The 22,496-nt window shown below is 40.7% G+C and overlaps 1 protein-coding gene across 7 annotated transcripts in view; it reads right to left on the bottom strand.

The window, feature by feature from the left end:
- The window catches only part of rps6ka5 (ribosomal protein S6 kinase, polypeptide 5), a 31,799-nt gene that overhangs the window by 6,737 nt on the left and 2,566 nt on the right, over positions 1-22,496 (bottom strand). For 2 of the 7 annotated variants that reach the window (XM_081603068.1, XM_081603069.1), the window contains exons 1-15: positions 21,707-22,119; positions 18,687-18,758; positions 18,069-18,287; positions 17,859-17,974; positions 17,677-17,778; positions 14,711-14,794; positions 14,496-14,599; positions 14,264-14,414; positions 13,120-13,281; positions 11,680-11,805; positions 10,496-10,629; positions 9,432-9,525; positions 7,545-7,715; positions 7,022-7,213; positions 4,242-4,401 (exon numbers count right to left, since the gene is read on the bottom strand). In XM_081603068.1, the coding sequence (XP_081459194.1) occupies positions 4,242-4,401; positions 7,022-7,213; positions 7,545-7,715; positions 9,432-9,525; positions 10,496-10,629; positions 11,680-11,805; positions 13,120-13,281; positions 14,264-14,414; positions 14,496-14,599; positions 14,711-14,794; positions 17,677-17,778; positions 17,859-17,974; positions 18,069-18,287; positions 18,687-18,758; positions 21,707-21,776 (1,957 nt within the window). In that variant the 5' untranslated portion in view covers positions 21,777-22,119. Of the gene's footprint in view, positions 1-368; positions 533-1,903; positions 3,951-4,241; positions 4,402-7,021; positions 7,214-7,544; positions 7,716-9,431; positions 9,526-10,495; positions 10,630-11,679; positions 11,806-13,119; positions 13,282-14,263; positions 14,415-14,495; positions 14,600-14,710; positions 14,795-17,676; positions 17,779-17,858; positions 17,975-18,068; positions 18,288-18,686; positions 18,759-21,706; positions 22,122-22,496 lie in introns of those variants that run through there. The other 5 variants (XM_017302524.2, XM_081603070.1, XM_008399136.3 and 2 more) reach the window with 5 other exon arrangements.

The following is a 22,496-nucleotide window of genomic DNA, read 5'->3' as shown; positions in this document are numbered from 1 at the left end:
GGTGGTGGCAGAATCATGCGGTGGGAATGATTTTCCCCAGAACAAACGGGAAAGAAAAGAAAAATCCCTCAACAATGAAGAGAAATGGTTTAGCTAAGAGGATAATCTTGTGTTAAAATGGTTCAGTGGAGATCCAGATTCAAATCTAACTGAGACGCATCCAGAAGACGTCTAAAGCCAGCGGACGCACAACCCAAACGGCATGCAGCTGCGACGACATCAAACGATGACTCTGCAGCGTCTCCACAACTTCTTTAAACGAGGTTCGCTGGATTTGGCGGCGGGCTCCCAGAAGGAGAGCGCTACTAGAATAGAAAGAACATTCTCACCTACTTTCTGACAACAGGGTTCTTTCGCGGCGCTCTTACGTTAAAGGTCGCTTTGACGCAGGTGTGGACGGAGGCAGTCGAGGAGCCGAGAATGTCGGGGGTCATGAGTGGGTTGGAGGACAGCTGGCTGTCGTCCTGGAGCCAGGCGTTGTAACGGAGGCCGCACATCTTAATCCTCTTGTCTGGATCCACCGTCAGCAGCTCTGCAGGGGGGTGGGGGGGTAAGAGACTCAGATAATTCACTTAACACACGAGCAAGGAAGGTGAGTCATGTGTGAGTCCCACAAAGGAAGTGATTCTCTTCCCCCGAGCAGGTGCTTAAGCCAACGCAGAGCTCGCAATGTTCCTGCTGGCTAATAGCCAGCAGGGGGCGATAGTAGGGATGATGATTGCGTGTAAAATTGCTCTGAAATTTCTCCAGTGCTTGATTATCATGTTAAAAATGTTCTTAATGAGGATTTTGTTCTCAAACGGATTGAAATTTGAAAGAATAAAAGTATGGAAAGCAAGAATGTTTTGAAAAGAAATAATTATTTTTTGAAAGATATGACAGGAAATGGATTGGGGCAGAGCGACATTTCACTTATCCAGGTCACTCTCTATTGGGAATGGTCTGCATTTCTGATTCAGTTCAAACAGGGAAGAGCTTTAAACCACCATAGTGGAACTGCAGCTAATGACTATTTTAGTGATCGATTAATCGATCATTTATCCTGATGATTAATTGATTAATCAGATTTTTAAAAATGGTCAAATTTTGCAAATTATACAATTTTCGAAATACGTTAAAAGACGCAAATAAAAAATAATTCAACTCAGAAAATAAACATAAGCATCTAATATTGCCTAAAATGCAATATTAGAATGACTTTTAATGAACGCTTGAGCACTTGTAGCAAAGAACGCATCGGCAGCCAACAAGTAAAAGAGCTCAGCGCTTTCTGCCTTCATTAATACATACTAGAGTTGATCTGTTGATTGTTTTTAGGTTACTGGTGAATAATTAGATAGTAAAAGGTGCTAAACAGATCTTATTTACAAAATTTGAACTGGGTGAAGCTAATAATCCCACTTGAGGAGTTCTGCATACAATAGATTTACAGACAAAAGTTTTTATTTTATCTTAGACATTTTTTTTTTTAGGTTTTGACCTAATTACTTCTTTGAGTACGTCATTCTTTCAGCAAATACTCTGTTTTAGAGTCTGCATACTCCAGTTAACGATTAATCGACTATTAAATCAGTTGACAATTATTTTGTTTCAGCCCTACACCGTATGTAAAATTTCTGAATAATGATTCAGTTATTTAAAAACGGTGATCTAAATTATGTAACTGGGTCACCTACAGTTTGATAACAAGTCATTATGATATCTATCAGATGCAACCCACAGACAGTAACAGGCAGTTCCAGGAAGAAGAAGTGGCTCTAAGCAACAGGTTTTCTAGCCTCATAGTCAATAAAGATGCAACGAGGAGTCAGGTGCTCAAGTTTAAAAAAAAAAGAAGAAGGGAAGGGAAAAGTAACATTAATTAGTTTAAGTGGGTAATTGTAGACACACACAAAAAAAAATCAATATTGTGACATAACAATTATGACAGAAAGAAAATGCTTCATCACCGAGACGCTTGTGGCGAGTTGATACACGTTACTCATAAAACCAGTTTAATATACCGTAAAATTCAGTACATGATGAATGTTCCACTGAAGTTCAGTTGAGGACAAACTTCCTGTTTTGACAGCAATTTTATATCTTAGTTCAAATCTGTGCGTCTTATCTGCATTGCTGCCGACATGTTTACATCCCAGCTTAGAAAAGGTTTTCATGCCCTTTGAACCAGTTTGCTTCACATGAGAACATTTGAGCGGGTGCAATGTCATCGACTAACACAAAGTGGTGCATAATAGTGAAGCGAAATGAAGTGTTGCATAGCTTTAATGTAAATTACAGCGATTGTACAGTGCATATGGAACGCATTCGCAGTACTTTTCCACATTTTCTTGCATTGCAACCCTATTCCAAATAGTATTAAATTATTATCTTTTCCGCAAAATTCTACATACTTACATAAATGTGATATCTTGGTTTTCTGTTTGAAATAAATTAGCGAAAACTCTCAGAACTATTTTCCACATCGTCACGATGGAGTGTTTGTGTGTAGAATCTTGAGGAAAGAAATTAGCTTTATACAATTTGGAATGACGCTGTACCATAACAGAATGTGGAAAAAGTGAAGTGCTGTGAATAGGGCTGAAACGATTCCTCGAGTGATTCGAGTACCTCGATTATTAAAATTCCTCGAGGAAAATTGACCTACCTCGAAGCTTCGTTAATTTATGTTTTATCATTTAGCGCACCGTGTTTCAGCCGGAACATTATTTGTGTTGCGCGGAGCTCTGACTTCCGCCTCTGAGTTGTTGACGGAAGCTACGTGTTAGCGGCATAACGTCCAATCTTCAAGTTCGGCCCGCGGGGATTTTACTGATTGGTGATAATTCTGGGTTTTCATCGTTTTTGTGGGACCAATAAACATCCTTAAAATGACCGGCGCGATGCCGGGAGTTCGGCAGCCTTTCTGCTCCGGAGCTGCTGGTTGATCGGCGGATTTATACAGGTGAGCGGAGAGACTGAACACGGCGGGCGGCTGAGGGTTGATGCTTACAGGGTAAGAGCAGCTTTACGGACAAACCGCACAATAAACTTGTATCATCCCGGTCTGAACAAACGGGAGGCGGAACATGGCTGGTAGATGAGTTTCTGAACGGAGGAGCCGTAAATATCCCGTATTGCTCCCCCGGTCTACAAAAAAGTAACTGGTAGGGAAGCACAAATGTGAAAAAATTAGACTGATGTTGATATCCGATAGTAACACTGGTGTTATGGAATATGTACCAATATTTTATTTCATAATTGTTTTTATCCAATTACTCGATTAATCGTAAGAAAAATCTATAGATTACTCGATTACTAAAATAATCGTTTACAACAGCCCTAGCTGTGAATGCTTTCCAGATGCGCGGTATTTACTCTGATACCCCGACATAAAGTCAAGGGTAATCGTCTTTGGTCAAAATTCACCGATAAGACAGAGCCTGCATAAATGCAGATTCTATGAAGGTCTCAGGTTTGTTAGAACATTAGTGAACAAACAGGGAACAGAGCAGACAGGTCAGTTATTGCAATGAAGGGACGTTTAAAGTGGGTTTCAAAAATAATATTCCAAGTTTTGAACACCTGACAGAGCACCGTTCCATCAATCACGTGGATAACGGAAAAAGTGTGAAGCTTCCAAAGACATGGTTGTTGTGGAGATGGAAAAACTCCACAACAACCATGTTTATGTAGAAACGGATTATGGAGCTACTTCTCTCTGCTGCAAATTTATTGAGTTTAGTATGAACTGAGAGCGTTGGAAAAACCAGGTTTTTCAACCTCTTAAGAGATGGAGTCACAAGTTTTTTTCACTCTGTGCGCAGTCCGGCGGGGTCACACTGACCCTGCGCGCACTTTCACAAGTTTTATGTTGTTGTGTGGTTTCAGGAACTGACGGTCTGACGGGACAACCCCAATCCCTGTCCGACTGTCATTCACTTCGTTCCTTTGCTGAGGTTGAGAGGAAGCTGGAAATGAGGGCAAAATAGTCCTCCACCAATTAGGATCGGGTTACACCAAAACATGCTAGAAATTACTCAATTATAAGAATAAAACATCAGAAAACTAATAGAATAATACACAGTCGAATATGAATACATGTGCTTGAAAACCAACATTTGTATTGAAGAGTGTCTTAGACCAAATTACCTCCATGTTAACTACTTTAATACACTGATATGTAAGATGCTTTATTTTTGCATCTAATTAAGTTTTTTTAATATTGTAGCAGAACACATAGTGAGAGGTTACAGCCTCACCTTGTATGAGGTCCTTAGCCTGCTGGGACACATTTCTCCAGGCCTCACCTCCAAAAGAGAAATCCCCCTGCTTGATTTTGTGCATGATCTCCTCAGCGCTGGTGTGGGTCAGGCTCTTCTCCTGACACTGAAAAGGCACCTGTCCAGACAGCATGGTGTACTGAAACAAGAGGAAAACCAGCATCCATCAGGGGCACAGACCTAATCACCGGCACTATATGCTCTAATGCAGTGGTTCTTAACCATTTTTGAGGTACCGAACCCATCAGATTCATATGCGCATTCACTGAACCCTTCTTCCATGATAAATAAAATGATTATTTTTTTTCCAAATTCAAGACATTTGACCCAACTAGACTGTAGTTGGGTCACTTTCAGAAGATTACTAAGTCTTCTTAAAAGGTAGAGTCTCTGAGAACAGTTCTTCAAAATATAGTCAGTGTTTTCAGCAAAGTTGAGCTGACTGTCCAGGAACAACCCAAGGTATTTAAAATTTGCCACAGTTTCAACAGGTTGGCCATCGAGAGAAACTGGAACCACTTTAAGGTCTTGTTTAGATCATTTAATTAGCTCTACATTCTTAAGATAATGAAAAATTAACAATAAATAATAAAGACTGCGGTATTCTGATTTAGTAATGTAATTATATTTGTTGTGTTACCACCCCCACGCCACTAGAGGCAGTAGCAAGCCCGAAAAGATGCGACTAAGGAGCAGATTTAGAACTACACCGAAAGCTACAGAATTTGGTAAAAACTGTGAGCTTTGCTGAAGTGATTAAAGACACAAGTTCAAATCCCTGCTGAGAGTGGAGCTCCTTCAATCAGGGCTCCTCCGCAGCACTGATTGGCTAAGCAATGTAACGTGATCCTCTGCAGCAAGTGATGGCAAAGCGGGGCGTCATCACGACTTTACACAAGTGTGTCTTTACCTCTGCGGCAGAAGCTCCGCCGAACCCCTGAGACCGACTCATCAAACCCCTGGTGCTTAACACGTCGTCCCAGTGTGGCGCGCAAACCGTTGAATGTTTGTTTTTACTTTACGGCGCGGCGCCCTGGGACAGAGCCGGGAAAGGAACGAGGCGCCGGCGCTTATATGGCACGCTTTAAAAGCGCTCTCGACCGATCACGACCGTCCGCATTTTTTCATTGTTATGGTGGAGGTTGTTGACCGTGGCTGCGGCGGCACTAAAAAGTAGAGTGTCCTGTGCTCGGTTGAGCAAACCGGATGCTCTCACCTTCGCCCACTTACGTCTGCCCTCAGATTTCTCATTAAAAAGGACAGCAGCGGGGGAAGAGCACTTTTGGCTACCGTCTCAGCTCGCTTGGCTTGCAGGGCATTGTGCACACAGCATGTCAGAACCCGTTTTTATCAAAGCTTCATAAAGCAGACTATGATGTATCCCCCCCTCCCACACCCCCACAGGGAGAACAGCAAAGCGGCGCATAAATATAAAAACCGTTGCTCTGAACGGATGACTGGCCAGAACAGAAGCAGAAATGTCTCTCTGCTATCTGTGCCTCTCTTTGTCCACACCCAACGTCTTCTTTTCCATTTCCTCCTTCATCCAGAAATGTTTTTTTTTTTTTTTTTTTTTTTTTAAAAAGGACTAGATAAGAATGGCATTTTTTTGCGGGAGCTGGTTTGGTCGTTTTCTGTTCTGTGGTGCAGATTAAATCGAGTGCGGTTACCACAGGACACCAGGAGCTTAGGTGGAAATTATGCACGATACCCAGCATTCATTTTTTTGAAATCTAAAAACTGTACAAGACAAATAAATCGGCTGAGTATAAAGTTTAAGATTAGGATAGATTAACCTCAGAGAAAAACTTTAAAGAGGATCTGCGGATTTAAATGGTGAGTATTATGAATTTATATAATGGAGTCATCATAAAGAATGTTCCCTAAAAGCTAGTGAAAAATGTTGTATGGTTCTCTAACAAACCAGAATTTTGTGGTTGATTTCAGATTTCTTTTTCTCTTTAGTTAATGTTTAATATATATATATTGTGTGCCTACCTGCAACCATTCCGTTTTTTAATATTAGGAGCAACACGCCTTTACTGCTACATTATGCGGAAGTCGTCTACCGCATCTCATATGTGATTAGTACAAGTAGCGCGGCTATTCACAGTCTCTGCAGGTTTCACCAACTCAAATTTTGGACATTTCAAGACCTTTTTAAGACCATTACGAATGGAATTTAAGACTCGTATCTCCACTGAAATGTACGACCTTTGTCCAGCCAACTTGCGATAAATTTGCACTTACCCAGGATAGACGCAAAAAAAAAACTAGCTAGCTAACAAGGGTATGTTAGTAGTGAGTCACATAACGCAACGATGTCTGCCTGTGACTCAACTTTTTGTCTGACAGAAAAGAAAATTGGTCCTGCCAAGACGAAATTAAAAACCTGTGACTAATGTATTTAAGACACACTTTTTTTAAATAATTAGGACATTTTATAGTCTTAATTTTAAATACCAGAATGTAAGACTTCTGAAGGACCCGTGAACACCCTGTTATTAATAAACTTTTAGGCAATTTGAAAGTACAAAAAGATAACACGGAGTAACTGGGAACAAAACTAAACAAAAATGTGTTTAATTCACAGTGGTTTGTATTTATAACTCTGTTCTATTTTTTTATTTGAGCCAGCAATATTATGCATTTTACCTCTTGTATGACTACTAAAAAAAAGACAGAGATAACAACAGCATGTTGCATATTGAATTACACTTCATTATTCCGATTACCAGTATTATGCGTCGCACACTCACCAGAATGACCCCCAGACTCCACAGGTCGCAGGACTCATCATAGCCGTTATATTTGAGGATCTCTGGGGCAGCATACTGCAGGGTGAAGCAGGGAGTCTTCAGCAGCTGATTGTCTGGCGGTTTCAGACGCGCAAAGCCAAAGTCTATGATTTTTATCTCGGAGTTCTCACTCTCGTCTGTGAAGAGCAGGTTCTACGAAGCAATTCGAGACACGGACAGCAATCATTTTCTGTTTTTTTCTTCCCTCTCTCTCTCTCCTTCTGCTTGGTTCAGTCAAGAGCCTGCTAAATTGTACATCGAGACTGGCCGGGGTCCTTCTGACCCGTGTTAGGGTCAAACAATTTTACTCTTGTTTTGAAGAAGATTGCAGAGTCAGAGTGACAACAAGCCACATCATATGCAGTTCAGAAAAACACAGTAATTCTCCCTTCAAAGCATATGATCCAGCCAGGCTGCATTTACCGCAAAAGACACACGTGAAAAAAAATAAATAATTTTAGCTCTTTTGAGTTATGTGTGGTACCTCTGGCTTCAGGTCCCTGTGCACCACTCCTACGTCATGCATGTGACTGACAGCAGACACCAGTTTGCGCATGATGCGGCTGGCCTCTGTTTCACTGAAGTGCTGCTTCCTCCTGATTCTCTCCAGCAGTTCTCCTCCACCGAGCAGTTCCAGAACCAGGAATGTGTGGAGCTAGACCCAAAAAAACCCCAACACATTAGTTTCAGAGATTTTTCACTTTAATCTGCCTCGGAAAGTCAAAAACACGCTCAAAGAATGCACCATCAGGAAGCGCTACCGGAACAAGCTAGCTTACAACACAACAGTGTTGATGTTGTGACTGAGCAACAGTAGTCGTTTTCAATGTCACCGAGTTGTTTAAAAAGGAGGTCAGCAGAACCACAAAAGAAGCTATTTAAAAGGAAACTGCATCATGTATGACAAACCAAGTCTTGTCAGAGGTTCATTAAGGCTGCCAGACGGCGAGAGAGAGCGAGACTTTCAACTTCAAAGCTGAACATTAAACATTAAAGCAAAGTTGCTCTGTTTTATTGTTATGAGCCTTCAATTGTTCATTCTTGAAGCGTGTTGAATTTGGAAATATTTTACGATTGCGTATCTTCTCATCATAAGGAGGTATAATGTTGCTAAATTACTTTCCTACACATTTGACAATACAGAAACGAGGTGAGCTGGGCTGCTTTAGATTGACATCGTTCACCTCAGCATGCAAAATGCTTGAAAGTGAACCTGACAGCATGACCTAGTTCCTGATTATTTCGCCCAATTATCAACTGACCCTTTGGAGGCACCCGTAAACCATTGAGATATTATTCCCAGATTATCCTTACATAATGAAAAATATATATATAAAATAAAAGAAGCAGTCCACATTCTCCAAAGTGGGAGAGGACTACTGTGTTTCCTGAATAGAGTGCTCACATTTCCTTATATTATAAATCTTAAAAACACAGTAGAATCTGGCTGAAGTTGCTATTGTCAGGTCAAAGCTTGACAAAAAAAAACAGCGGCTTAGAAAATGGTTTTCTTATCGGTGCATTTCGGAATAAACACACCTACAGTAAGGCTAGCAAACATTCCCATATTTGGGCTGATGCTTGTCTGTTTATATGTTTGCCACACTCTATTAAAGCAATCCCCTAGCCAAATAAAGCTGATAAAAAATACATTTAACAGCACAAATTTAATTAACCGTTACAACTTCACCTGGATGTCAAACAAATGAGCAAAACATGGATCAGCCGCAGCCTGTCGCCGATCTCATGACGGTGAGATCAAACCATAATAGTATTGAGTAAAAGTGAAAGGTCTCTAATAAAGATGGAGGAGAATAAAGCGTCTGGGCAGCGGGGTACAGTTTCTCATTAGCGCTGGATCTGAGGAACAAAAGCAGGACTCAGCGGAGACGAAGCGAGGCAGCACCGCTTTGATCTGGGTCACAGGCCTGCGAGGTACAGTAATAACCCCGCTGAGCTCATCAGGACTAAAGTGGTGCTCCTGGGCATGAAGGACTTTGGCTAATGAACCTGTATGCAGTCAGACGCTTGGAAACACCTTCCCAAATAACCGAGGTAAGCCACGTCAAAGCATATGCGCACTCACTTTGGGTTAAGTGTGCAACTCTATTAGCAGCGCAAGTGAATCTAGGTTGTTTCCATTCAGCTGAACAAAAAAAGCTTGTTTATACAGCTGTGGTTCAGAAATAAATCAGCTTTGAAACATCATGCACACAGAGATATTCGCGGACAACACGAGAGCGATGCAGAAAGAGACTGAAAAAGGCTCCCGGCAGGCTCCCATTAATCTGCCCTGTTCCAGTTCTAGGACTTAATAAGGCTGCGGGTCCCACAGGCTCCGCACACCCAACGTTGCCGGATCCAACCTTACCTGATCGTGGTAAATTTCATGCAACTTCACAATGTTCGGGTGGCCGTCGCAGAGCTTCAAGGCCGCTATTTCCCTCTGAGTCTGCGCCTCCATCCTAGAGCGGACATGAACGAGCACAAAGAGAAAAATGTCTCAGGTGATCTCTGTGTCTTGCAGTGGTTTTTATATTGGATTTTGGTTTAATTTTACTGAATCAGTTAATAAAAAATGCATAACTGAACAAGTTGGGTCACTACTCCTGTGATCTTGCAAGTGAATATAGCCAATGGAAGGATGGATGGTATGATTGTGCTAATGACTGTAAAACAAACTATTCTCCATCAACCTGTAACTTTTAGCACTTTGAGAAAACCCATTTAATCTTTTAGACAACTGGGAATGGTTTGATCATGAGAAACATTTAACTTTAAGGCTATGGTGGAAGAAAACCTGCTGGGGCTGCAAAAGAACCTCAAGATTACAGCAGGACAGTGACACAAATTATGCAATCTGATCAAAACTCATTAAAGCCCCTAAAAAATTCCAGTGAGATACGGAGGTTTGCACCTGTAAAGTGGTAAAAACGACAAATTCAAGGGGCTGAAAATGTCAAGAAATGTGCCAAAGCAGCTTCAACGAGTAAAGCATGATTTCTATCCCAGATTGTACAGATGAGGTTTGTTTTTCGGCTGTGTGCCTCCCTAATAAAGCGGCGCCAATATCTGGAGCGATATTTGTCAGTGAATGAGAGTGAGGAGCCGTAGAGTCTGCAGCGGCGAGCGTCCAAGATGCGAGCAGGGTTTGTGGGAGTATTGGAACCAAAAAGCAACAACTGTGTGAAAAGAGATGGATTGCTTGAGATCATACCTGGCGCTCTCATTTCTTTCATTAGTTTCACAGATGATGACTTATGCAATACTTCCATAAGATATTCTTCAAAAAGGAGGTTGACCAATACCCTTTTTTTTTTTTTGTATTTTGCTAGAGAAGACACTGGTGGGCTGGATGCATCCGATGTAACTATAAATATACCAAAGTGTGAAGCACCAAGGTGGAAAAACACATTTCTAAAAAAAAGCTTGTACCGCTTGCTGACTATCTTGACTGCGTATTGTTGTCCGGTGTTTTTGTGCGTGCAGCGGCGGCAGATGGAGAAGCTGCCCTCTCCCAGAGCGCTGTCCTGCAGATCCATCTCATAATTCATGTAGAAAGGGGAGTCCTGCACAGAAGAGAAACGGTGGACCGGTGGTTCAATGCGTTACAAACACAGACCGAAATGCAGATTATGCAGAAGTAGGTAAACAGAAACCAGATTAAACGGCGTCAAACAAAGTCAACATCAAAAACTAAATACTTCTTCATTCCTTCAGATGTATGAACTCCAAGTATGTTTAAAAGAAAATACTTAAACAGAAACTACTGTTTTAAGGGACAAAAAGAATGAAGGGCAAAATAGAGTGGCTTGCAAAAGTATTTACACCTTTGAATCGTTTCAGAGGTGTAAATTGATTTCAAGTTACATCAATAGTTTCTACGTATATTATTGGGAATTTATATATTATTTATATTATGGACCAATGGATGATATGACTTATGCCAAAATTTAATTCCCCCTTGGGATAAATAAAGTTTGTTTATTATTGAAATGAATTGAAAACGTTTAATAAGTAAGAATATGTTTGTTCTGAATAAAGTTACTCAAGACATGAACATTCTTTTCTCTCGCATTCCGTTTACACACAAAGGCTAACAACTTGAAAAGCAGATTTCTATGAGAAACCATGGAACAAAGCTTAGTTTGGCTTAAAACTTTAACTTGTATAGTTAGAGCTAGGTACTCAAAGGAAACAGGCTTCCACGCGAGCTAAAACGTTTACAAGTGTGAAAGTAAACCTTTAAAAAGTACCAAAAAAAAAAACGGTCTACTTGTTAACTTTCTTTCTTTTAAATCCCTCATATCAAAATGCCCCTGAGATAAAAGATTGAAACAAAGTACAAACTTAAAACCGTTGTGTTTCTGCTTTCCCAAAAGGCAACATATTGCCGGCGTTCACGGGAGAAAAAGAAACATTGTGTATTAAACGGGCTCAGACCTGAACGTGGATCACAAAGTGCAGAGTGACGCAAGCGAAGTTCGACAAAAAGAAAAAGGAAAAAGTGAACTTGTTACAAAGAAACAGAGAAAATCTAACGGCCGCGACTGCCGCCATTAGTTTTAAGTGTGTTTTTGCTGGGAGGGGTTGGGGGGACCCAAATCCGCTCGACTCACCTTCATCATGGCGCTGCGGGCCACGGCGGCAGAGCCCGGCCTCTCTGAGCCGCCGCACAGCTGGATGGGGTCGTCCATCACCACATTCCTCTTGAACAGGATGGAGGGGGCCATGAAAGAGTATCCCTGCGAGCAGAAACAGAAGAGCGCACTTGTGTTTACATTTCACCGAGTCATTTAGCGAGGAATAAACCGCAAGGAGCAAGAGCAGAGGAGGCGTCCTTCGCTGGGGAAGCATCGTAAAAGTCCTCCTGACTTTAAACCCCTCCAAACTGCTCTTCTTGGCTCGTTTCTGAGTGACAGCTCGCCGTCCAGCTGTAGCTATTGTCTAAACTGTCATTGTGCTGCGTGACTGCTTAATTCCAGCTGTGGGGAGCCCAGAGCTTTGAGCTGGCGTTAATCTCCCTCCATTTCCACCCCCGCCCCCCGACACACACACACACACACACACAAACACATACACAGCTGTGTGGTACGCAATGACAGCAATGGATGGATGGACGGAAGGATGGATGCCGAATGAATGAGATGCCCTAAATTGCCGGGCTTGAATATTTGATTGCTCTGCCGTGAAATTACATCTTGGCGCTCTTAATGCAATTTTAATTTTGTTTTGTGAGGCACCACGGGGGAGCAAGTGCGCGGCTTAAGCTGGGATTGCTGTCGTTATCTCAGAGATTGCTAGGCTTGCAAATTATAAAGACCGCAAAATTTCGGGAGTGTGCGAACGGCAGCTGAGAGGGGGAAAAAGCCAAGATGAAGTTGGCAATCAAAGACTGAAGGCGTAACCGAGATAGACGTGGTGATGCTCTCGAAGCGTAACCTTTTATTTCATGAGAGAAGCCCGTTAATGGATCTATTGATCTGCCGAGCTCAAGGATCCAGAAGGCAATCAGAGTTGAAATTTCATGCAATACATCAGACAGCTATCAGCTGGCATGGAGTTGTGGGCCATATTATGGTTCAAAGCTACATCAAAAATAGTCATTCACATCTGTTACTTCAATGAGAGCTGCATATGGCAGCAATTACTCCAATAAAAGACCCTTTAGTCAATTTGAATACCAATGCACACAGACAGACTCATGTTGACTTACAGCAACCTTTTGAGGACATTCAGAACTTGAATCGATTATTTCAATTGCCGTGAAGTACGTCAAATATAGCCGCGGACAAAAAAGCGAGTAAAGGATAATGCTTTTGTTGTTTGTTTTTTTTTGTTGTTCTTTTTTTTTTTTACCATCCGTGTTAACGCTTTACAACGCCTGCAGCCACAAAAGCCCAGGCAAACAGGGCATGCAGAATTGAATGTTACACTGTGCAACAACTCAAAGGAGTATCCATTTAAGGAAACAGCAGGGAAAAGAAGAAAAAAAAAAAAAAAAAAAGAGTGTTGAAAACACGGAGCCTGGTTGTTTACATCCCCTCCTGTTCACCCACCTGGAAAATGCGGTCACAGTTCTGAGGCAGCGCTGCGGGGGAGTAAGTGGGGTCCATTTCTGTGAACTCCTCAGCAAAATTACTGACATCCAGCTCGTCCCGAATCACTGGCTTGAACGGCGCAGGTACCTTCTTCGCTGCCAAGTCCTCCCAGTTGATTTTCTACAAAAAAAAAAAAAAAAAGAAATGAAACACCATTCCTCGCCTTTAGCAAACCTCATGACTTTCACTGGCTAAAGTATTTATACTCTTTCACATTTTGCACATTTTGTCAAGTTACAATCACAAACTGTGATGTATTGTATAGGGATTTATTTAAGAACAAATAAAAACTAGCAAAACTAAATATGTAAATATATTTTTTCTTTAATCGCAAAAGTTAGTTTTTTCCCTTCCATTGCCGATACCGATATCTGAGGTTCTGTATCAGCCAGTTCTGATCCGATACAGAAAATCAGCACTGAATTGACTTAAAGTGTTGTTGTTCGTTTCTTTGTTTTTTTAAACACGGTCATAAATGTAAACTTAAATACACCAATAGCTTCACAAGCCTGGTCAATCGTGTAAAAATAACATAACTTTGTTCAGTCAGTACAACAACCAATGTAAAATAAATAATAAAGAGACATGCTCAAACGTAAAAAATAAACTGCAGCAAATGGTTCAGAAAGTGCAATTAGGAATTGTAAATATGATGTAAAATAAATAAAACATAAGCACAAAGCATAGAACTAGACTGAATAGATCCACCACTGTGGATCAGGCACATTGACGTTGATATCCAATCTAGAATTCCTTTCAGTATCCGGTCTGATACAGATATTAATATCAGATCGGTGTGTGATGCAACATGCTTTTCAACCAGTTTTCACTGCAGTTACAGCAGAAACTCTGGGCTTTTACTAGGCCATTTTAAAAAGAATAGGTTTCCGCTGTAGTTGCCTTCTCTGACCCTCCCATCAACTCTGACCAGTTTCTTTCTCCCTGTAAGAGAAGCATTCCCTTCGCAACCTTCACAATTTTTGGTACATTAAATAAGATGCACTAAGGTTTATAGCTATGCGTCACAAAATGTCAAAAAAATAAATAAATCAAACTTTTGCAATGAAATTTAAAGTGACGTAAAGCACTCCATCATCTCCACCTGATAAAACGGATGTTTCTTCACGTTCTCTGCTCCGTTAGGACCGGATCCTAATCTTTTCTTTGGATCTTTCACAAGGAGTCGTTGGATCAGGTCTTTGGCCAGCGGTCCCATGTCTTTTGGGAAAGGAGGATCCTTTTTGCAAATCCTCCTGCAACATCCGACACCAACATCGTCAGCAGTGCAGAATGTCGACAACAAAACCTGACGCTCCGCATAGGCGAATCCGTACTTGGCGATGTCCGAGTGGGAATTCTCATCTCCGTCGACGGTGAAGGGCGAGCCGCCCGTCAGGAGCTCGTACATGAGCACGCCGAGGCTCCACCAGTCCACTGCCTGGAACGCATCGGAGCCCAAACCCAAGGCTTTTTAGTTAAAAAGGGAACTTCATTGCACTAAAAAGCAGGCACTTTTGTTTGTGTTAAAGCGTCAAAGCCACAAATTTACCTTGTCATGTCCGGAATCTCCTCCTTCGACTATTTCTGGAGCCATGTATTCAACAGTGCCACAAACGGAGAAAGCCCTCTCAACCTGAAACAAACAAAACAATCAATCCACCAAAGAACACATTTTGAAAGCAAGCAGTCTTTGTCTGACATCTTCGTTGAAGCATCAACAATGCTAGTCAGTATAGAAGTTTACGAGTCTTTAAAAAAAAAAAAAGAAAAGAAAATTCAACTTGACACTTCACACAGATGTTTTTGATGTGTCGTCTGTGGAGAGGCTCAGCCGCGCGGGCGTCTTCAGTTCTTCTTTTAGAACTGAAGAGGCTTTTTTTGACGGATTTGAATGACAAGTGCCTAGCAACATCACCGTCGAGTGTCGTCAGGCGTTTTCATCAAACGTTACTAAATTCATGATGGCGCACAGAGGCGAATTAATTTTTACTCAGAGGTGTCCAGCTGAAACGACACGTAAAAAAATTTAAAAATAACTAAATTAATTAAAAATACATCATCACTAATGGATTATTTCAAATGAATGTGTTCCAAGTAAAAACCGGAACTGCTCACTACAAATTGCAATTTTATCCTTTTCAGAGCGTCACTGTAGACGGATAAAAATGTCCTGAGGCTTCGCAGCACCCCGTACAATTACTGGCACTCCTGGTAAAGACGTGTGGAATGTATTAAAATAAGTTTCTTTTTTATGGAATTAGCATAATTTCAGAAGCTGGGAAAAAAATAACCTTTAATTGGAGTAATTTATTCATTAACACTCACTGTAAGCCTCCCGTGGTGATTTTTTAAATATATATATTTTATTTATTTATTTATGTTTCATATTTGGTGATGATATCGGCTGTTTAACAGGTTGGGGCATAAACATCAGAAATTATTTTGTTTGTCAGCTTTCATCCATCAATGTTTTGAAAAGTCCCACATATTTAACCACATATTTAGTTATTTCTGTCCTTTAAATGAGTGTAACTGAAGCAACATTTTCATTACTTCTCTTTAAAACGTGACAAAAAAGAAGGAGAGTAAAAGGATACATATTTAAAAGTGTACCATCAGGAGCAGAAGGACGGGATTTGAAACAATAAGATCAGCAACAACACCGATTTAATTGCATTAGGGGTTCTTTTATGTTTTGCCCGATACTCGCATTTAACATCTTCGTCGCCAAATTTTCCCAACAGACTTGCAATGAAAAGTAACATTTAGTCTCCATTTGAGTTTAGAACCATTTATGCTATAATGTTTGCATTTAGTTTTCATGAAAATAGTGACATTTTGACGTTTTAGGCATCGACAGTTTTCTTACGCTAAATGTTTCAAACATAACAGTGGAGGTACACAAACACAGTTTTTACCCTTTAAATTTAAATCCAAGTATTTTTAAAATTGAATAAATAGATAAATAGCAATTGCTGACCAATCTAAGACTATTTATTTTACTTACATTAATTACGTTTCAGGGATTTATTTCAACGAATAATGGAAAAAATACATTTAATCAAATCAGTTAAGCTGGCACTTAAATGGTTAAATGTATGTCGCTCTTCGCAACTCAAGAAATGGCCACAAGGAAAGAGCTACTTGCATAAACTTGCCTAAATCCACAGAAAGAGCAACAATCAAGAAGCCTAAAAGAACTGAAGCTGCGACAAACAACGCTGGAAGAGGAGTCAGGAAGAAACGTTGTGAAAAACTCCCATAAACACAAAAAGCGTGCAGAGACGGTCTTCAGTCACTAGACTTCACCTCTAGAAAGTTTTATCAGAAGTACCGGGGACTCTGAACGCAACACGTCCAGATTGGATGGCTGGCCAGCGCCGCTGGAAGCTCCAGACGGCCAGACGCTGCCAGAGTGTTCATTAAAAAATGATGGAGGGATATTTTCTGCCGCGTATCAGAGAGTGTTGCTCCTCAGACGTCTGTGGCTGTTTGAGAGGAATGCCAGGAAGCGAGCGTTTGCTGCCCTGTGTGTGTGTGTGTGTGTGTGTGTGTAGCGTGGAGTTTGCTTACAGCTCTAGGAATAATGCCAAGAAACAAGTTTTTCTGGATAAAGACTTTCCAGGTGAATCTTGCAAAAAAAAAAAAAAAAGAAAAGGAAGAGATACGTTTCTGGAAAAGGGCCTCTTATGTACTGGCAGGTAAAATGAAGGATGTGTGATGCTGTGGGCTCGTTTCCACTGCGAAGGATGTGAGATCATGTGAAATAACAGGATTTTGAATAAAATCTGCCCGTTCTCAGCAGAAAACTGAAAATGGGTTGTTATTGGTTTAGGAATATAATCTGAGATTCTTTTCATACCAGATCCAATTTCTGATTTTAATCTTTTCTCTCTTTTTTCCCCACTTTTTTCTGTTAGAAATAACATTTTCAAAAAGTGTCTCTTATTTTATCCATCCTTACAACAGAGCATTAGGGTGAGGCTACAATACTTTTTCTTTAATTACGAGAATATAGTCGTAATATTAGCAGGACAAAGATGGAACTTCACCAGAAGAACTTGTTAAAATTACGAGAAAAAAAATGTTTTATTAAGATAAAAGCTTGGGTAATTATTATTTTTTGTGTGATGGAGCGCTCATAAAATCACTACTTCATTCTCCCAATATTATAACTTTATTCTGGTCATATTAAGGCTTCATTCCCTTATTATTTGGATTTCATCATGATAAGACTTTATTCTTGTGACATTTTGAGTTTATTCTCGTTTTAAAAAAAACACAAAAAAAAAACTGTGCCCGACCATTATATTTTGTTGAAGATTTGACCTAAATTGAAAGTGAAATAAAAAAAATAAAAAAAAAGCTAGTTCAACAAGATGATTGGCTTTGGGTATGAAGAGTGAAGTATTGTTTGCTAAAACCCAACAGGAACACATGCCTAGTTTCACTTTCTGCTGTGAATATGAAATTAGGCTGTTTAAAAGACAAACACAGTGTGGAGATGAATTTTACCTGATCGAATTCTTTACTCAGGCCAAAATCTGTCAGAACTATGTGGCCGTTTGAATCCAGTAGAATATTCTCCAGTTTTAGGTCTCGATAGACGATTCCGAGCTGCGGCGAGGCGACGAAGCAGAGGTTACACAGACGACACAGAGCACGACGATTCTCTTCAGATTCAAAACACAACACACCTTATGCAGATGTTCTAGTGCCAAGACGATTTCCCCGCTGTACAGCGCTACTTCTTGCTCCTTAAACCGCACCCTCTGCACCAAGTGCGTGAAAAGTTCGCCCCCGTTTACATAGTCTGCGATAAAAGATTTAAAAAATGTTTTTGGTTTGTTTTCAGACAGAAATGAAAGAGAACTTTAAAAGGCAGTTCGCTCTTGACGCGTCCTCACCGAGAATGAGGTGCAGCTTGGTGTCGGTCTGGAAGGCGTAGTGAAGCGTTATGAGGTACGGAGACTGGCGGATGTGCTCCAGCACCTGCCGCTCCGTCCGCGTGTGTTCGGCCGTCTTCGCTTTCTGGACGATGGTGGCCTTCTTCAACACCTTCATGGCGTAGAGCTTCCCGGCATTGTGGCCGCTCACCTTCCTCACCAGGAACACCTTCCCGTACGCTGACGGGATGAAACAAACACGGAGGGCGAAGGGTTAAAAGAGAAATGATTCGCACGACGTGCCTGTTCTTAAGAAAACAGGCGCAAGTTCGATATTTTCTGCTTGTGTTTTATGTTCTGCCGGGAGACGAACTCCTCACACACGCCGGTCAAGGCGGGACTGCTGAGTCTTACGTTCAAACTTGTTTAGAAAAGCAAAATCAGCATCGATAAGAAAATGGAAAGACGGGCCGGAGATGTACTATGACTCTGTATCAGGGGAATGTTTTAAAAATCGATCAAAAAGCGCTACACAGAATTCATTTCATCAATGTGAATGCAAAAAAATACTACTCCTGTAAGAAGAGCGTCTCCCCTGCTGCACTTGTTCTCTGAGTGAGAAGGGTCAGTGCTACTCACCTCCTGTGCCCAGCACCTTTAGTAGCTCAAAGTTTTCGATGCCCACCCTCTCAATGTGGCCTGTCAGGTTGGCTGGAGGCAAAGATCAACAGGAGAAAATGATAAAAAAAAAAGCTTCTTTTACTATGTGATTCTTGTATCAAGATAAAAAAAAAATTAAATATATCTGAAAATAATAGCGGTTTAAAAAAGGATTTATGGCAAAAAAAATACTTTAGGATTATTTATTTGATAGAATTTAATATGAAAGGACTTTAGACATTTTTTATATAAACTAATACCTTCTGGTCAGAAAGAATTAAATATGGAATGTTCAAAAACAATTAGGAGGGAGGGAGGGAGGGAGGGAGGGAGGGAGGAAGGGAGGAAGGAAGGAAGGAAGGAAGGAAGGAAGGAAGGAAGGAAGGAAGGAAGGAAGGAAGGAAGGAAGGAAGGAAGGAAGGAAGGAAGGAAGGAAGGAAGGAAGGAAGGAAGGAAGGAAGGAAGGAAGGAAGGAAGGAAGGAAGGAAGGAAGGAAGGAAGGAAGGAAGGAAGGAAGGAAGGACACAATCTAGCCCCTAAAACCCAAATAAAATATGTTGAAGTTTGTGTTTATAACATGACAAAATAACAAAAATGGTGCAATTCTTTGACAATGTCACTGAAAAAACAAAGCCTGTTCCCTTTCTCGTCTTGTTGGAGACGAGCAAGCAGCGCTTTAAAACTGAAGACATGAAACCATTTCAGTGAAAGCAAAGATGACTCCACATTAAAAGTAATTAAAGAAAACAGAGAACAAAACGCCTCGATTTGAGTGGCTCTGAAACTCTGCACCAAATATCCTAGAGGAGAGGACGTTCCTACATGCAAACGCAGGCAAACAAGCTGGATTAGCCAGCAAAAGGTCATTAACTCGCATCAAAGAGCCTCAGCGCGTTCAGCAAAGCCGCACATCTTCCTCGGTCACTGTCACCCAGCACAGCTGACTGAGCATGGCACACTTTTAGATACGCATGTCCATTGTAGTGAACGCATTCCTTCTGTCTCCCGGGCCTGAAAACAACCATTGATACGGCTGATTTCATCTTTTTTTTTTTTTTTGTTACGCCAACTTTTCTCCTTTCTTTTTTCGACGCGGGAATAAAATGCAAACCAAACGCGCTACAACTCGTTTGGAAACAGCAGCGCTGTCCTTCCGATTGGAGGTCAGGGATCCTGGTTGCATAACCTCCTTGTCGAGCACGCACCCTGCCAAGGCCAAGTTTGATTTTAGTGGTTATTAATAGACAGAAACATCCAACCAGACGATGCCTTGCTGCGCGTCAAGGGGAATCTAATCAAATTACTGGAGGGGAAGGTTCTCATGAAGATTTAAATATATATATATATATATATATATATATATATATATATATATATACATATATCTGAATGTGGGTTTTTTTTGACTGGTTATCTGACAAGTTTACTTTTTTTTTCGCCTCATAAGAAATAAGATATTCTGTATACCAGATTATCTGTCTAACACTCGTCAAAACCACATTTAAATTTTATGACACACATTAAAGAAAAAAAGAAAAAAACAGGAATCACTGACAGCTAGATAGCTGCATGCTCGAGGCCGGGTAGTAAACCGGAGTGGAAGCAGAGTCATGTTGCAGCCTGAACAGAAACACTGTCATTAGTAAACAGCTGCAACTCAAGTGTGAAACTTCAGGCAGCAGTCTTCTGCACTAAATGGCAGAGCTCTACACACCCATTACTGATGCATGTCAACACTAAACGCAATTCATCTGTGACTACTATTATTGCAGGAGGAAGGAACTTTAAGCTGCAAACACTGTGGACTATTATACCTCCCATCTCACACAGACTTTCTTGTAATGGCGTTATTTTTCTTGGCGGTAGGCTGGTTCCTGGTATCAGGCTATATCAAGGTTTAAACAAAACAGTTGCTTTCAAAACTGCAACAATTGTCTTTTTATGTCCTTTCAAAATGTTTATATATCAAAATCAGCATAACTACTCATCCGCACTTGTTGCTATTCACTGCCAGTCGACAAACTGAAAGAAAGCGTCTACTTTTTTTCTTCTTTTTTTTAAAACATAGACAGTAATGCTGTCTATGTAATGCTGCATTAAAACTACAAACATCATGTCTGGTGTGCAGTCAGCTGGCTTTACGGAAACAGTCTTCATCCCAGGTGTTATCATCTTACAGTGAATTTAATACACACCTTAAACAACAGGTTAAAAAAAGCAATGCATAAAATCAAAAGTGAAGTGAATCTAACATCATTTAGACTCAAGATGACCGTGTGTTTGAGTCAATAATTATAATAATAGCAGGAACAATCCTTATGTTTAATTATTGACCTTTCTAGAACCAACAGCTGGAGATGTGTGCAAAGTTACTAAGACATAAAGCTAGTGGTAAAAATGTATCTAAGGAAATTTAACCTGAAGGTCAATGCATTCATTTTTTCCCCTTTATTGTCAGCAACATTAGTTACAATAGCTTATGGTTGCAGTTATAAGAGTTATAGAACGTCTTGACATTGCAAATGATTTTGCAATGCAGTCGCGTTTTCTAAAATGAGACATGAATTTAACAAGTTGGCGTCATGTTTGAGGCGATAAACTTAGCATAATCTTGGTGGGTGCTCTGATTTAACCTTACAACACGCTGTCAATTACCAAGCAGTTTAAGCTAATGTTATTACCATGGTTGAGAACGGGGAAGTTACGCTAGCAGTTAGCTGCAGTTTCTAATACGCATAGATAACCGTAGCGTGCAGGGGTCTGAGTAGCGGTATTAGTTAAAACAGCAGCCTGACATCGCTAGTCTTCTTCTGCTATCCCTGAGTAACGTCGACGTTCATGTTAGCGCTGATTCAAACGCCCAACTGACAGTGCCAGTTGACTCCTCCAGGCTAACCTGGAGACATTTCTCCTTTAGCGTCAGTGTACGTAAAATATATGTGTATATGCACATTAAAACGCACTGCGTTAAGTTACAGAAGGCTGACAAGCTTACTTACCATTTTTCAGCTCATGTTTCACAGTAAACAGGTCACCTTCTCTGGAAGATCCCTCCATTGGAGATGGCATTGTAATTTCGTGTCCCTATTATGTTAAGAGCAGATTAGGCTCACCTTTCAAACTAGTTTGCGGTATTATCATGCAAAAACATAAATGGGTCACCCACGGTGAGCTTGACTGATAAATAAGCAAAAAAAATGGTCACTAAGCCTAGCCGCGGGGAAGCTCTGGAGGAAGCACTTGCGTCTTCTAGCAGCAAATAACCACGACCACTACCTTCGCAACCAGACAGTCCCTCTTCGCTGGTTGGAGTTGCTATGGAAAGACTTAGCCTCGGATTGGATGGCCATCTAGTAGTGACATAAAGTCCCGCCTTCCTCAAATGACAGATGCTGCATTCAAATACCCCCGTACACTCTAATGTGAAAGGTCAGAACTCCAGCTAGAGTTACATTTATTCTTTAAAATTAGTTAAACGACGTTAATAATAACAGAACAAATGTTTGGAAAAAAAAGTTAGATTTCACAGATTTCTGCAGTCTGTAAATCTGTAAAATATTGTGTGACGCAAGATACTGCTAAACTGCATAGAAAGTGTTGCATGGTAGGCTTGAAAAAGAAAAAAAAGACGAAAGTCAGAAGTTATATGTAGCTCCACATGGTGTTTATATATTGACCTAAAGACCTCTAAAATGTTCCAACACACAGGACCCAGTGAATATTGAGCAATAAAGGCAGCATATCATGAAATGGATCAGTTCCTGTTGATGTAGAGGCAGTTCCTCTGTA

Source organism: Poecilia reticulata, chromosome 22, assembly GCF_904066995.2.
Source record: "Poecilia reticulata chromosome 22, P_reticulata-male-v2, whole genome shotgun sequence".
NCBI lineage: Eukaryota > Metazoa > Chordata > Actinopteri > Cyprinodontiformes > Poeciliidae > Poecilia > Poecilia reticulata.
This window is presented reverse-complemented; position numbering and strand designations above follow the sequence as displayed.